Below are 15,828 nucleotides of genomic sequence, written 5' to 3' on the forward strand. Positions count from 1 at the left end.
GGGATCAATCTCAGGTTCAATTCTCCTACTTTTTCTCTCCATATATTTATAGCAATCGCAAAGATTGGAAATGTACTGAATACCGTTTCCATCTTATATCCTTTATCTACAACTTGACTAATTCTAGCAGTAACGGTTAGAAATCATCGCTTCGGCATCCAATTTGAATATTCCACCCTTTTGTTACTATTAGATTGGCAACCCGTTAATGAAGATGAATTTCTTCCATAGAACTTATCCCGTAGATTCCAATAAAATTCTCGTGGCGAGTGCAGAAGCGGTTTTGGTTTGCAGTGGGCAAGTGACTGCATCTTCAATTCCTTCCCATCTTCGGTAGCCCGAAAGGACGTGGCTACCGCCGTTTATTAACCACCATTAGAGCTTTTAAACTGTGCACTTCTTCTTCAATAGCTCGACATTCTAACTGTAACTTGGCTTGCTTTTCAGCTTAGTATTCTATTAGCATTTCCTCAGTTATTAATTGATAGTTTTTCTATGCCCTCCATTGCATGAGTATGTATCTTGTGTGGCAGGTACAATGGATACACTATGCCCAGGGAGTCGAGAATGTTTCCAATCCGAAAACATCCTAGACCGGACCGAGAATCGAACTCGCTATCTCCGGACTTTCAATCCTACGCCTTAGCTTGCAAGGCTACTGGAGACCCCTGTGCACATTGATGTTGGAATGCATATATCATGCCTCAGCAATTGGCTCTCTATGCAATTGCGATTGTTCAAGTCAATCACGGAGTAGCAACTACGACATGTAAGGTTATCATGCTTATGCTTCACTTTGTAAATTCAGTGTTCTTCTCACAAGACAAGAGATAATTTTGAAGTATAAATATAACACAGACCTCGGCTGATTTTAATCATTTTTGGAATGAAACATCGTGATTTCGCATGAAATAAAACTCAAGTATAATGCTTCTTCAATATTATGAGCGAGTTTTTTTTTCAAAGCATTAGGGTTCCAATATTAAAATCTGGGTATGATTTAACCTTAACCAACATGGTTGAAGATACATTAAATATTATTACTGACATTCGATATTAGCTGCACCAAGTTGCACTTCGCGATGGGACATCACAATTGCTAAACTTAGTACTTTATTTTGCAATTTGCCATCAAGGCTCTCAAAAGCGCCATCGCGGCATCCACAACTTTCGAAACTCCAATATTAATACCTTTGCCCTGCAATATTACCCTGCCTTTGCATGTTTTTAATTCGCGTTTTTTTTTGCCCTATTCGGCGATCCAGTAGAAGCATAGGCTTCTAGTAGCACCGTATTCATCAGAAGCATTTTATCAAACCATGCTACAATAAGCGGAATTTGGCAGGTTATTATGGATTTGGCACTTATGGTACCGATACTTTGGCTGCTAGGCTGAGGCATACTAGATATTTGATACAGGTGAGTCTTTGGTAATTTTAAACTAAGCTTAGATTGCGCAAGTGAACTGACCAAGTCGCTTGATTTGAAAGTCTAAACTCCTTCGTTCAACTCACTTGAACGAAAAGAAACCTTTGGCAAGTCAAATGAATTTAACTGAAATGATCAAATGACTTGCCTAGTCAAAACGTAGCAGATACTTTTGGATCAACGCCCCATTGTTGTCTCCTCAGAAACATGCTTTGTGCTTTCTAGTGCTCTTGACACACCCTTGAGTTTTTCAGCATCAAACCATTTCAACTATGTACGGTGATCCTTTCAAAACGCCCACCATGCTTTGAACTACGCGTTCCAACTGGCAAACCTTCCTTCCATTACGGTTCTCAAAACAAACAGAAAAAAATCCCAACTTTTCTTGGCGTCGTCCCAACAAGCCATTGGGGTCCTTAAAACACGGAAATTATTTCAGCTTCACTTGGCTAGCTTCCCAATACGGTCCTAATCAGTTTTACTTTATTCGGCGTTCTTCAAAATACGCAAATCATTTTATCTTTACTTGGCGGTGCTCCAAACACGTAAGTCATTTATTCTTTACTTGGCGGTCCACCACCATTAGAGCTTTTAAACTGTGCACTTCTTCTTCAATAGCTCGACATTTTAACTGAAACTTGGCCTGCTTGTCAGCTTGGTGTTCTATTAGCATTTCCTCAGTTGTTAATTGGAAGTTTTTCTATGCCCTCCATTGCATGAGTATGTATCTTGTGTGGCAGGTACAATGGATACACTATGCCCAGGGAGTCGAGAATGTTTCCAATCCGAAAACATCCTGGACCGGACCGAGAATCGAACTCGCTATCTCCGGATTGGCAATCCTACGCCTTAGCTGGCAAGACTACTGGAGACCCTGTGCACATTGATGTTGGAATGCATATATCATGCCTCAGCAATTGGCTTTCTATGCAATTGCGATTGTTCAGGTCAATCACGGAGTAGCAATTACGACATGTAAGGTTATCATGCTTATGCTTCACTTTGTAAATGCAGTGTTCTTCTCAAAAGACAAGAGATAATTTTGAAGTATAAATATAACATAGACCTCGGCTGATTTTAATCATTTTTGGAATGAAACATCGTGATTTCGCATGAAATAAAACTCAAGCATAATGCATTCTTCAATATTATGAGCGAGTTTTTTTTTCAAAGCATTAGGGTTCCAATATTACAATCTGGGTATGATTTAACCTTAACCATGGTTGAAAATACATTAAATATTATGACTGACATTCGATATTAGCTGCACCAAGTTGCACTTCGCGATGGGACATCACAATTGCTAAACTTAGTACTTATTTTGCAATTTGCCATCAAGGCTCTCCAAAAGCGCCATCGCGGCATCCACAACTTTCGAAACTCCAATATTAATACCTTTGCCCTGCAATATTACCCTGCCTTTGCATGTTTTTAATTCGCGTTTTTTTTTGCCCTATTCGGCGATCCAGTAGAAGCATAGGCTTCTAGTAGCACCGTATTCATCAGAAGCATTTTATCAAACCATGCTACAATAAGCGGAATTTGGCAGGTTATTATGGATTTGGCACTTATGGTACCGATACTTTGGCTGCTAGGCTGAGGCATACTAGATATTTGATACAGGTGAGTCTTTGGTAATTTTAAACTAAGCTTAGATTGCGCAAGTGAACTGACCAAGTCGCTTGATTTGAAAGTCTAAACTCCTTCGTTCAACTCACTTGAACGAAAAGAAACCTTTGGCAAGTCAAATGAATTTAACTGAAATGATCAAATGACTTGCCTAGTCAAAACGTAGCAGATACTTTTGGATCAACGCCCCATTGTTGTCTCCTCAGAAACATGCTTTGTGCTTTCTAGTGCTCTTGACACACCCTTGAGTTTTTCAGCATCAAACCATTTCAACTATGTACGGTGAACCTTTCGAAACGCCCACACCATGCTTTGAACTGCGTTCCAACTGGCAAACCTTCCTTCCATTACGGTTCTCAAAACAAACAGAAAAAAAATCCCAACTTTTCTTGGCGTCGTCCCAACAAGCCATTGGGGTCCTTAAAACACGGAAATTATTTCAGCTTCACTTGGCTAGCTTCCCAATACTCCATTGCGGTCCTAATCATTTTTACTTTATTCGGCGTTCTTCAAAATACGCAAATCATTTTATCTTTACTTGGCGGTTATCCAAACACGTAAGTCATTTAATTTTTACTTGGCTGTCCACCACCATTAGAGCTTTTAAACTGTGCACTTCTTCTTCAATAGCTCGACATTCTAACTGTAACTTGGCTTGCTTTTCAGCTTAGTATTCTATTAGCATTTCCTCAGTTATTAATTGATAGTTTTTCTATGCCCTCCATTGCATGAGTATGTATCTTGTGTGGCAGGTACAATGGATACACTATGCCCAGGGAGTCGAGAATGTTTCCAATCCGAAAACATCCTGGACCGGACCGAGAATCGAACTCGCTATCTCCGGATTGGCAATCCTACGCCTTAGCTGGCAAGACTACTGGAGACCCCTGTGCACATTGATGTTGGAATGCATATATCATGCCTCAGCAATTGGCTTTCTATGCAATTGCGATTGTTCAGGTCAATCACGGAGTAGCAATTACGACATGTAAGGTTATCATGCTTATGCTTCACTTTGTAAATGCAGTGTTCTTCTCAAAAGACAAGAGATAATTTTGAAGTATAAATATAACATAGACCTCGGCTGATTTTAATCATTTTTGGAATGAAACATCGTGATTTCGCATGAAATAAAACTCAAGCATAATGCATTCTTCAATATTATGAGCGAGTTTTTTTTTCAAAGCATTAGGGTTCCAATATTACAATCTGGGTATGATTTAACCTTAACCATGGTTGAAAATACATTAAATATTATGACTGACATTCGATATTAGCTGCACCAAGTTGCACTTCGCGATGGGACATCACAATTGCTAAACTTAGTACTTATTTTGCAATTTGTCATCAAGGCTCTCAAAAGCGCCATCGCGGCATCCACAACTTTCGAAACTCCAATATTAATACCTTTGCCCTGCAATATTACCCTGCCTTTGCATGTTTTTAATTCGCGTTTTTTGCCCTATTCGGCGATCCAGTAGAAGCATAGGCTTCTAGTAGCACCGTATTCATCAGAAGCATTTTATCAAACCATGCTACAATAAGCGGAATTTGGCAGGTTATTATGGATTTGGCACTTATGGTACCGATACTTTGGCTGCTAGGCTGAGGCATACTAGATATTTGATACAGGTGAGTCTTTGGTAATTTTAAACTAAGCTTAGATTGCGCAAGTGAACTGACCAAGTCGCTTGATTTGAAAGTCTAAACTCCTTCGTTCAACTCACTTGAACGAAAAGAAACCTTTGGCAAGTCAAATGAATTTAACTGAAATGATCAAATGACTTGCCTAGTCAAAACGTAGCATGATACTTTTGGATCAACGCCCCATTGTTGTCTCCTCAGAAACATGCTTTGTGCTTTCTAGTGCTCTTGACACACCCTTGAGTTTTTCAGCATCAAACCATTTCAACTATGTACGGTGATCCTTTCAAAACGCCCACACCATGCTTTGAACTGCGTTCCAACTGGCAAACCTTCCTTCCATTACGGTTCTCAAAACAAACAGAAAAAAAATCCCAACTTTTCTTGGCGTCGTCCCAACAAGCCATTGGGGTCCTTAAAACACGGAAATTATTTCAGCTTCACTTGGCTAGCTTCCCAATACTCCATTGCGGTCCTAATCATTTTTACTTTATTCGGCGTTCTTCAAAATACGCAAATTATTTTATCTTTACTTGGCGGTTATCCAAACACGTAAGTCATTTAATTTTTACTTGGCTGTCCACTAAACACGCCATTGCGGTACTCAGAACACGCAAAATATCTCAACTTTTCTGGGCGGTTCTTAGAACACACAAATAATTTAATCTTTTCTTTGTGGTCCAACAAACACGCCATTGCGGTCCTAAAAACTCGCCAAACATAATCATTTAATCTTTTCTTGGCGGTCTTCCAAACACGCCATTGCGGTCCTCCAAACACGCAAAACATTTCATCTTAACTTGGCGGTCCTCCAAACACGCCATTGCGGTCCTCAAAACTCGCAAAAGATTTCATCTTTACTTGGTGGTCATCCACACACGCCATTGCGGTCCTCAAAACACGCAAAACATTTCAACTTCACTTGGCGGTCCTCCAAACACGCCATTGCGGTCCTCAAAACTCGCAAACATAATCATTTAATCTTTTATTGGCGGTCCTCAAAACACGCAAACAATTTCGAGTCTTCTTCGTTCCACTTACCAACACGCTACCGCGACTCTTCCTATTCGCAGCACCGCTTCCAACGTAAACACAAAAAGCCAACTTCCTTCTTCTTTCAGGAATTGACGTTTTTCTCTGAGATTGCGCAGTGGGTGATTTCCATGACGCAGTATTATTATTAGGCATAATTGTTTTAACATTATTCCACTTGATGCTAACAAAGAAATGAGAAGTAAAACCTGCCACTGTCGCCAAATGTGTGACCTGCTGCTGCGCCAGGAAATCACCCATTGCGCATCATTGCACTCGGCGGAGGTATCGCCTTACTCGGATCACTGTTGGACTCTGACTGAGGGGGCCGATGCTTAGCTGCTTGCTCGGCATTAACACCAAGACGGCATAAACAGTATATAATATAGAGTGGTATATAACAGGGCTGTCTTGCCCCACACAAGCTTGAATTCCGAAAGATGAGTGTAAAACGGCCATGCATCAGAAGGGCCAAATTTTAAAAGGGCCTTACTTAAAAAGGGCCAAAAACCACGAATAGCCTGATTTAGACAGAATTAGTGCAAAAGGGCCTTATGAAAGGAAAGAAGGGCCCAAATTCAAAAGGGCCAAAAACCACGAATATTCAAACAAAAGGGCCAAAATTTGAAATGATCCTTCTTCAACAGGGCTAAAAACGACGAATAGCTTAAGTTCGAAGGGATTTGTGCAAAAGAGCTTTATGCTATTCAATTGCGACCAACTTGGGATACCTGAGAATGTCCTCAAGGGATCAGAAGGACATTTGGGGTTGATTTGTGTAATGTACTTAAGGAAATTCGAATTAATTGGATTTAATATGGAATAATTGACTTTTTATTAAATAATTTGATTAACGTTGGCATGCTATGCAATTGCGACAAACTTGGGATACCTGAGAATGTCCTTGAGGGATCAGAAGGACATTTGGGGTTGATTTGTGCAATGTACTCAAAGAAATTCGAATTAATTGGATTTAATCTGGAATAATTGTAAAAAGTCAATTTGATTAAAATTATTTTTATCGAGGTACGTTGGCATGCCATGCAATTGCGACAAACTTGGGATACCTGAGAATGTCCTTGAATGATCAGAAGGACATTTGGGGTCGATGTGTGCAATGTACTTAAAGAAATTCGAATTAATTGGATTTAATCTGGAATAATTGACTTTTTATTAAATAATTTGATTAAAATTATTTTTATCGAAGTACGTTGGCATGCCATGCAATTGCGACAAACTTGGGATACTTGAGAATGTCCTTGAAGGATCAGAAGGACATTTGGGGTCGATGTGTGCAATGTACTTGAAGAAATTCGAATTAATTGGATTTAATCTGGAATAATTGACTTTTTGTTAAATAATTTGATTAAAATTATTTTTATCGAGGTACGTTGGCATGCCATGCAATTGCGACAAACTTGGGATACCTGAGAATGTCCTTGAGGGATCAGAAGGACATTTGGGGTCGATTTGTTTAATGTACTTAAAGAAATTCGAATTAATTGGATTTAATCTGGAATAATTGACTTTTTGTTAAATAATTTGATTAACGTTGGCATGCTATGCAATTGCGACAAACTTGGGATACCTGAGAATGTCCTTGAGGGATCCGAAGGACATTTGGGGTTGATTTGTGCAATGTACTTAAAGAAATTCGAATTAATTGAATTTAATCTGGAATAATTGACTTTTTATTAAATAATTTGATTAAAATTATTTTTATCGAGGTACGTTGGCATGCCATGCAATTGCGACAAACTTATTTATTTATTTATTCAGACTAAGGCCGATGTGGCCTGTGCGGTATATAAGAGTCTTCTCCATTCGGCTCGGTCCATGGCTACACGTCGCCAACTATGCAGTCTACGGAGGGTCCGCAAGTCATCTTCCACCTGATCGATCCACCTTGCCCGCTACGCACCTCGCCTTCTTGTGCCCGTCGGGTCGTTGTCGAGAACCATTTTCACCGGGTTACTGTCCGACATTCTGGCTACGTGCCCGGCCCACCGCAGTCGTCCGATTTTCGCGGTGTGAACGATGGATGGTTCTCCCAACAGCTGATGCAACTCGTGGTTCATTCGCCTCCTCCACGTACCGTCCGCCATCTGCACCCCACCATAGATGGTACGCAGCACTTTCCTTTCGGAAAGTCCAGGTCTCGTGTCCGTAGAGGACTACCGGTCTAATGAGCGTTTTGTAGATTGTCAGTTTGGTACGGCAGCGAACTCTTTTCGATCGAGCGTCTTGCGGAGTCCAAAGTACGTACGATTTCCAGCCACTATGCGTCTCCGAATTTCTCTGCTGGTGTCATTTTCGGCAGTCACCAGTGAGCCCAAGTACACAAATTCTTCTACCACCTCGATTTCGTCACCACCGATGCAAACTCGCGGTGGGTGGCTCACATTGTCTTCTTTTGAACTTCTTCCTATCATGTACTTCGTCTTCGACGTGTTGATGACTAGTCCGATCCGCTTAGCTTCCCTCTTCAGTCTGATGTAGGCTTCTTCCATCTTCTCAAAGTTACGTGCCATAATATCTATGTCGTCGGCGAAGCCAAATAGCTGGACGGACTTATTGAAAATTATACCACTCGTGTTAATCCCTGCTCTTCGTATTAACCCTTTCAAAGCGATGTTGTATAGCAGACACGAAAGACCATCACCTTGCCGTAACCCTCTGCGGGTTTCGAAGGGACTCGAGAATGCCCCTGAAACTCGAACTACGCACATCACCCGATCCATCGTCGCTTTGATCAACCGTGTCAGTTTATCCGTAAAACCGTGTTCGTGCATTAGCTGCCATAGCTGGTCCCGATCGATTGTATCATATGCGGCTTTGAAGTCGATGAATAGATGATATGTGGGCACGTTGTATTCACGGCATTTCTGCAGTACTTGGCGAATGGCGAACACCTGGTCCGTGGTGGAGCGTTCGTTCATAAAACCCGCCTGGTACTGCCCCACGAACTCCCTTGCAGTTGGTGCTAGTCGACGGCATAAAATTTGGGAGACTACCTTGTAGGCGGCGTTCAGCAATGTGATTGCGCGGTAGTTGCTACAATCCAGCTTATCGCCCTTTTTGTAGATGGGACACACGAAACCTTCCATCCACTCCTGCGGCAAAACTTCCTCCTCCCAAATCTTGGTAATGACCCAGTGCAGCGCTCTAGCCAGTGCCTCACCACCGTGTTTAAATAGCTCTCCTGGTAGTTGGTCAACCCCAGGGGTTTTGTTGTTCTTCAGCCGGCCAATCTCCTCCTGGATTTCCTAGAGATTCGGAGCCGGTAAGATTATGTCCTGCGCGCGTAGTGCGGGTCGATTTGTGCAATGTACTTAAAGAAATTCTAATTAATTGGATTTAATCTGGAATAATTGACTTTTCATTAAATAATTTGATTACAATTATTTTTATCGAGGTACGTTGGCATGCAATTGCGACAAACTTGGGATACCTGAGAATGTCCTAGAGGGATCAGAAGGACATTTGGGGTTGATTTGTACAATGTACTTAAAGAAATTCGAATTAATTGGATTTAATCTGGAATAATTGACTTTTTGTTAAATAATTTGATTAAAATTATTTCTATCAAGGTACGTTGGCATGCTATGCAATTGCGACAAACTTGGGAGACCTGAGAATGTCCTTGAAGGATCAGAAGGACATTTGGGGTCGATTTGTGCAATGTACTTAAAGAAATTCGAATTAATTGGATTTAATCTGGAATAATTGACTTTTTGTTAAATAATTTGATTAAAATTATTTTTATCGAGGTACGTTGGCATGCTATGCAATTGCGATAAACTTGGGATACCTGAGAATGTCCTTGAAGGATCAGAAGGACATTTGGGGTCGATTTGTGCAATGTACTTAAAGAAATTCGAATTAATTGGATTTAATCTGGAATAATTGACTTTTTATTAAATAATTTGATTAAAATTATTTTTATCGAGGTACGTTGGCATGCCATGCAATTGCGACAAACTTGGGATACCTGAGAATGTCCTTGAAGGATCAGATGGACATTTGGGGTCGATTTGTGCAATGTACTTAAAGAAATTCGAATTAATTGGATTTAATCTGGAATAATTGACTTTTTGTTAAATAATTTGATTAAAATTATTATTATCGAGGTACGTTGGCATGCTATGCAATTGCGACAAACTTGGGATATCTGAAAATGTCCTTGAGGGATCAGAAGGACATTTGGGGTTGATTTGTGCAATGTACTTAAAGAAATTCGAATTAATTGGATTTAATCTGGAATAATTGACTTTTTGTTAAATAATTTGATTAAAATTATTTTTATCGAGGTACGTTGGCATGCTATGCAATTGCGATAAACTTGGGATACCTGAGAATGTCCTTGAAGGATCATAAGGACATTTGGGGTCGATTTGTGCAATGTACTTAAAGAAATTCGAATTAATTGGATTTACTCTGGAATAATTGACTTTTTATTGAATAATTTGATTAAAATTATTTTTATCGAGGTACGTTGGCATGCCATGCAATTGCGACAAACTTGGGATACCTGAGAATGTCCTTGAAGGATCAGATGGACATTTGGGGTCGATTTGCGCAATGTACTTAAAGAAATTCGAATTAATTGGATTTAATCTGGAATAATTGACTTTTTGTTAAATAATTTGATTAAAATTATTTTTATCGAGGTACTTTGGCATGCTATGCAATTGCGATAAACTTGGGATACCTGAGAATGTCCTAGAAGGACCAAAAGGACATTTGGGGTCGATTTGTGCAATGTGTTTAAAGAAATTCGAATTAATTGGATTTAATCTGGAATAATTGACTTTTTGTTAAATAATTTGATTAAAATTATTATTATCGAGGTACGTTGGCATGCTATGCAATTGCGACAAACTTGGGATATCTGAGAATGTCCTTGAGGGATCAGAAGGACATTTGGGGTTGATTTGTGCAATGTACTTAAAGAAATTCGAATTAATTGGATTTAATCTGGAATAATTGACTTTTTGTTAAATAATTTGATTAAAATTATTTTTATCGAGGTACGTTGGCATGCTATGCAATTGCGATAAACTTGGGATACCTGAGAATGTCCTTGAAGGATCATAAGGACATTTGGGGTCGATTTGTGCAATGTACTTAAAGAAATTCGAATTAATTGGATTTACTCTGGAATAATTGACTTTTTATTGAATAATTTGATTAAAATTATTTTTATCGAGGTACGTTGGCATGCCATGCAATTGCGACAAACTTGGGATACCTGAGAATGTCCTTGAAGGATCAGATGGACATTTGGGGTCGATTTGCGCAATGTACCTAATTGATATGCATTTTAGAACTATATATGCATATCTTATCGGTTTTTAATTTCGTTTTGAATTGAAAATTGTTGGAAATGCATTTTATACAATATCCGAGCGTTCTGTATATTGCCTACTTCCAGGCGTAAGCTCTTATTTATGTTTTGGTGTGTATTTAGGAGTTTTCTAATGTATTTATATGATTTTTGGCCCGAAATCACGCTTTTTAGTATAAAACTGCTATTATTCAACTTAAGTATAAGGTTTTATATATGTTTCCGGCCTAGAATTTTCCAAGGAATCCGATTTCGTAGAGTTATCTAACATATAAAGCGTTTTGAAAAGCTTAGTATAAGAAAGTATGGGAAATTTTGAGGAACGTTGAAAAAAAAAATTCCGGAAGGTACGTACTTGGTACATTACATTAGCGATAAAATTGAGAAGTTTTACGAAGAAAAATCGACCGTCTATTCAGCAGGCCACCGATTTTCTAGGAAATATTGAGGTACGTTCAAAATTCCCGGAGGTACGCATAGGTACGCATTTGGTACATCAACTTAGAGGTATTTATTTTCAATTTTATGATAAGTGGCCTGCCAGCTAGACGGACATCCTTCACGTGGCGCTGAAACTCGTCCACCAACTCATACAGGTCGTTGGCGGATTCTTTTTTGACCGCCGGTAGGTCATAGATGCTACGGAAAAGCTGTTTCTTGAGAAAACGACGATTGTCATACCTTTTGAGTAGGGCCTCCCAGACGGCACCATAGTTATCGGCTTCGATGTCTACGGTCTCCATCGGTTTACGTGCCTCTCCTTCGAGGGACTGGATCAGGTACTGCAACTTGGCTACATTTGGAATGTCGGCGTTCGAGTGCACCATCGATGTGAAGGTGTCCCGAAAGGATAGCCACTTCGAGAAATCCCCCGCGAATTTGGGAAGATCAATTTGTGGCAATCGAAGATGGAAGTTACCCGGAACAGCTGCTGTTGTATTGAGCACACTTTGGTTGTGATCCTCTGCACGCTTGGATAGCAGAAAACCTTTAGCTACACACTATCTGGCCTCAAACCCAACTCGTTCCACTAGATGCGTGTCCAAATTCTCCGCATCATCGCACTTTTCTATTTCCGCTTGCACCTTGAGGAATTCTCGATACACTCTGTCCAGTCCTTCAAGTCTAACAGAAATCTGACAACTATCACGATTTTCTTCGTAGTGCTTAACAAAATGTTCTACTCCAGTACAATGGGCTATCAGTTCTTTCCTCACTACGCTCAAATCGGTTAACTTTTTCTCGTGCTTTTGACGTAAACTACGTCTAAGGGGAAGACTCAGATACAGGGTGCAAAACCGAAATTTCCAAATTCGAGACCGTCACGAAATTAGGATAGATTTCAAACGCAATAGCGTCTTTATCTTTCGATGGATTTTCGACATTTGCTAATCAATCGATTCAGAAACTCTCCAGCAATTTGCCAATTCTATCGATACTATTGATTATCAACGTTAAACTATTGAAAATGTTATTTCTTTCCAAACCGGGTGAAAAATTCAATTCCGTTCATAAATCCCCAACACGGACATCAGATTGCAATAAGGTACGGGCCTTTTGATACACTGCTTCGTTTTCCCTGTGTATAAAAAGCCCCGTGTTTCGCGTGCGCGCGTCATTTTCATTCTGGATGTCACGGCGAGCAGACCAGGGCGTCCAGAAGCGGTCCCAGTGACAACGGCTGTCTCAGCGGTGGTGGTGCGGATGAAATTTTTTCGGTCGGTGGTGGTGGCGGTCGTGGAAGCAGCAGCACATAATTTTCATCCGTGTCCCATCTTCGGCGGATCTGGCAATCGACGGCGTTCGTTGAGCCGAATCATCGGATGGCGGTCGCGCAGCCCAGTGGCTGCTGTTAATAAGGTACATAAGTGGCAATTAATCGGTTCTTTTTAGGACCATCATTATATTTGGGAGGAAGGTTAAGTTGAAATAATTTTCCTAAAGTGCAACCGTTAGGAACTGGAAAATTCTTCGGTGAAATTTTAATTCGCGTATAAAGCGTAATTCGGAGTTATATGATTTTAGTGATTGAGAATGTTGATATTAGACGAACTTTCTTCATAGAACAAAGCATCGGTAGCGGAATCATAGCATTAGTGCCGGTCCGAGCATAGGCTGTCATCGGAAGATTGCTACAGCAGTTTATTCACTAATGTGGCGTTTGCAACGATTTGGATGTTGTCGGCACAACATGAAATTTTCCCGCGAGACTTTAATTTTGTATTTTTCCTGTTAATGATTGAAAAAGAAATCGGTTCCGAGATGATCTTTATTCAAAGCGCAACCCTAACGTCGGTAGTTGAATCCCAAGCAAGTATCGGAAAGAGACCATGCAAACAATTGATTCGCATTATGACTGAAGAAAATTGTATGGCTTGTATGGCAGTATTGATGTTTGCTACAGATTTTTTCACGTAAACTTCGTCTAAGGGGAAGACTCAGATACAGGGTTTAAAATTGAAATTTCCAAATTCGAGACTGTCACAAAAATTAGGATTTCAAACGCTAACAGCATCTTTATCTTTCGATGGATTTTCGACATTTGCTTATCAATCGATTCGGAAACCCTTCAGCAATTTGCCAATTCTATTGATACTATTGATTATCATTAATGCTTAATTTTTTTCTACAACAAATATGATTTTGAAAAAGTATCACCCGCGCGTGCTTACTCACAATCTACATGCTGATACATTTACAGTTACATCGAACAACTGAAAACCGAAATACGCCACTCCAAAATTACGAGGTGACAATGTTAGAAAGAGACAAAAGATAGGAAAAATAACACAGTGTGTAGTGCCTCCCCGAGTCACCTGAAGGGAAGATCCTTTATTTACGTAACGCAAAAATTGGGCATTTCAACCCCCCCCTCCCCCCCTATATCACACTTTTTGTATGAAGCATCTAAAAATTATGTATGGGTCGTCACACTTCGCCCAACCCCCCCTCCCCCTCTAAGCGTTACGTAATTTGTGGACGCTCCCAAGAGCCACTTTCATTGATGGTAGCCGATCGTTAGTACTTCATATCAAATATCATATCATATCATATCATATCATATTGTGGCCAAATTCCATAAAATTTGGTCAACAAAAACCCCCCTGACAATAATAGAACAAAACCTGCCAAAGCCGTCATTCCCCCTATTTCAGACAAGAAAATTCAATCTGAGCGCTGCTAATGTTGATGACGACGACCGTGCGACCCACACCATCGCCGGGAATAAAATTTCCGGTAGGAGCTCCGCCGATGCCGAACCACTGGTAGTGGTGTCACTACCACGGTCTGCTCTCCGCGACATCTCGAACGAAATGGCTCGCGCGCGCGGAAGGGCTGTTTTCTTGTAATCAATAAAGTTGAGCCTGTAGCCACGCCCCTTTGGGGGGTGTGTGATGGTTACACAATATTTGCAGTCATACCGGACACAAAGAGGCGGGACTAATGAGCCATCTTTAATGATTATAAGAAAACTGCTCTCCCGCGCGCGCGTGGCATTTCAGCACCTAAAAACCATGGATGAGTTGAATCATCGTATGTTTTCTGTATGTATGTAGAATCACTGTATGTATGTCGAATCACTGTATGTATGTAGAATCACTGTATGTATGTAGAATCACTGTATGTATGTAGACTCACTGTATGTATGTAGAATCACGAGCGCGCGTCAAACGGAGAAGCTGCAAAATGTTTTCGCATGGATGAGTATCTACCAATATTATAAGTCTTTCTCTGAATCGTGCTCTCGTGATTCTACTACCGACGGAAAACAATCTGCCATCACCAAGCAATTAAGTTTTACTTTGATCAAAATTCATCTCGCCTCAAGTTGTGACAGAGCTACTTTCATTGATGGTAGCCAATCGTTGTTAGGGGAAATTACGGCTTTGGCAGGCTTTGTTCTATTATTGTCAGGGGTTTTTTGTAACTAATTATGCTCAAATTTGGCCAAAACATTCTTTGCATATCAAAAAATATTGTGGCCAAATTTCATAAAATTTGGCCAACAAAAACCCCCTGACAATAGAACAAAACCTGCCAAAGCCGTCATTCCCCCTACTTCATACAATGTAATTTAATCTGAGCGCTGCTAATGTTAATGACGACGACCGCGCGACCCACACCATCGCCGGGAATAAAACTTCTGGTAGGTGCTCCGCCGATACCAAAGGTGGTACCACGGTCTGCTCTTCGCGACATCTCAAACGAAATGGCTCGCGCGCGCGAAAGAGCTGCTTTCTTGTAATCAATAAAGTTGAACCTGTAGCCACGCCCCTTTGGTGAGTGTGTGACGGTTGCACAATATTTGCATTCATACCGGACAACAAAGAGGCGGGACTAATGAGCCATCTTTATTGATTATAAGAAAACTGCTCTCCCGCGCGCACGAGGCATTTCATTTGAAATGTCGTGAAGAGCGCCCCGGGGGGAGATTCCATATAATATGAATTCGTATGAATGGCATCAGTGGCAGCCAAGTGAAAAATGTCGGAAGTGAATCACAAGCGTGCGTCGGAGAGAGTTGCTGGAGTAAATATATTCATATGAATGGTAAATTGATAATGTGATCGCATTTTGACGTGAACTACGCGGGAGACTCTGATACAGGGTATAAGATGAAAATTTCAAAATTGGGGACCGTCACGTAGTCATGTAAGATTTTAAAAGATAATCTTTATCTTTTGATGGATTTTTGAGATTTATATATCAAATGAATTGGAAACTCTCCACCAATTTGCAAATGTTAT

General features: G+C 40.4%; 1 protein-coding gene across 4 annotated transcripts in view; it reads right to left on the reverse strand.

Moving 5' to 3' along the window:
- The window catches only part of LOC134215990 (probable cytochrome P450 303a1), an 89,772-nt gene that overhangs the window by 71,552 nt on the left and 2,392 nt on the right, over window positions 1-15,828 (reverse strand). Inside the window, exon 2 of one of the 4 annotated variants that reach the window (XM_062695039.1) lies at window positions 11,762-12,346. The exons of 1 other annotated variant lie outside the window; for it this stretch is intronic. Coding sequence is in view for 1 of the 3 variants with exons in the window: in XM_062695041.1 (XP_062551025.1) it covers window positions 11,762-11,792 (31 nt within the window). In the remaining 2 variants the exon portion in view is untranslated. Of the gene's footprint in view, window positions 1-5,742; window positions 6,054-11,761; window positions 12,347-15,828 lie in introns of those variants that run through there. 2 more of the 4 variants (XM_062695041.1, XM_062695038.1) reach the window with 2 other exon arrangements.

Source organism: Armigeres subalbatus, chromosome 2, assembly GCF_024139115.2.
Source record: "Armigeres subalbatus isolate Guangzhou_Male chromosome 2, GZ_Asu_2, whole genome shotgun sequence".
Classification (NCBI taxonomy): domain Eukaryota; kingdom Metazoa; phylum Arthropoda; class Insecta; order Diptera; family Culicidae; genus Armigeres; species Armigeres subalbatus.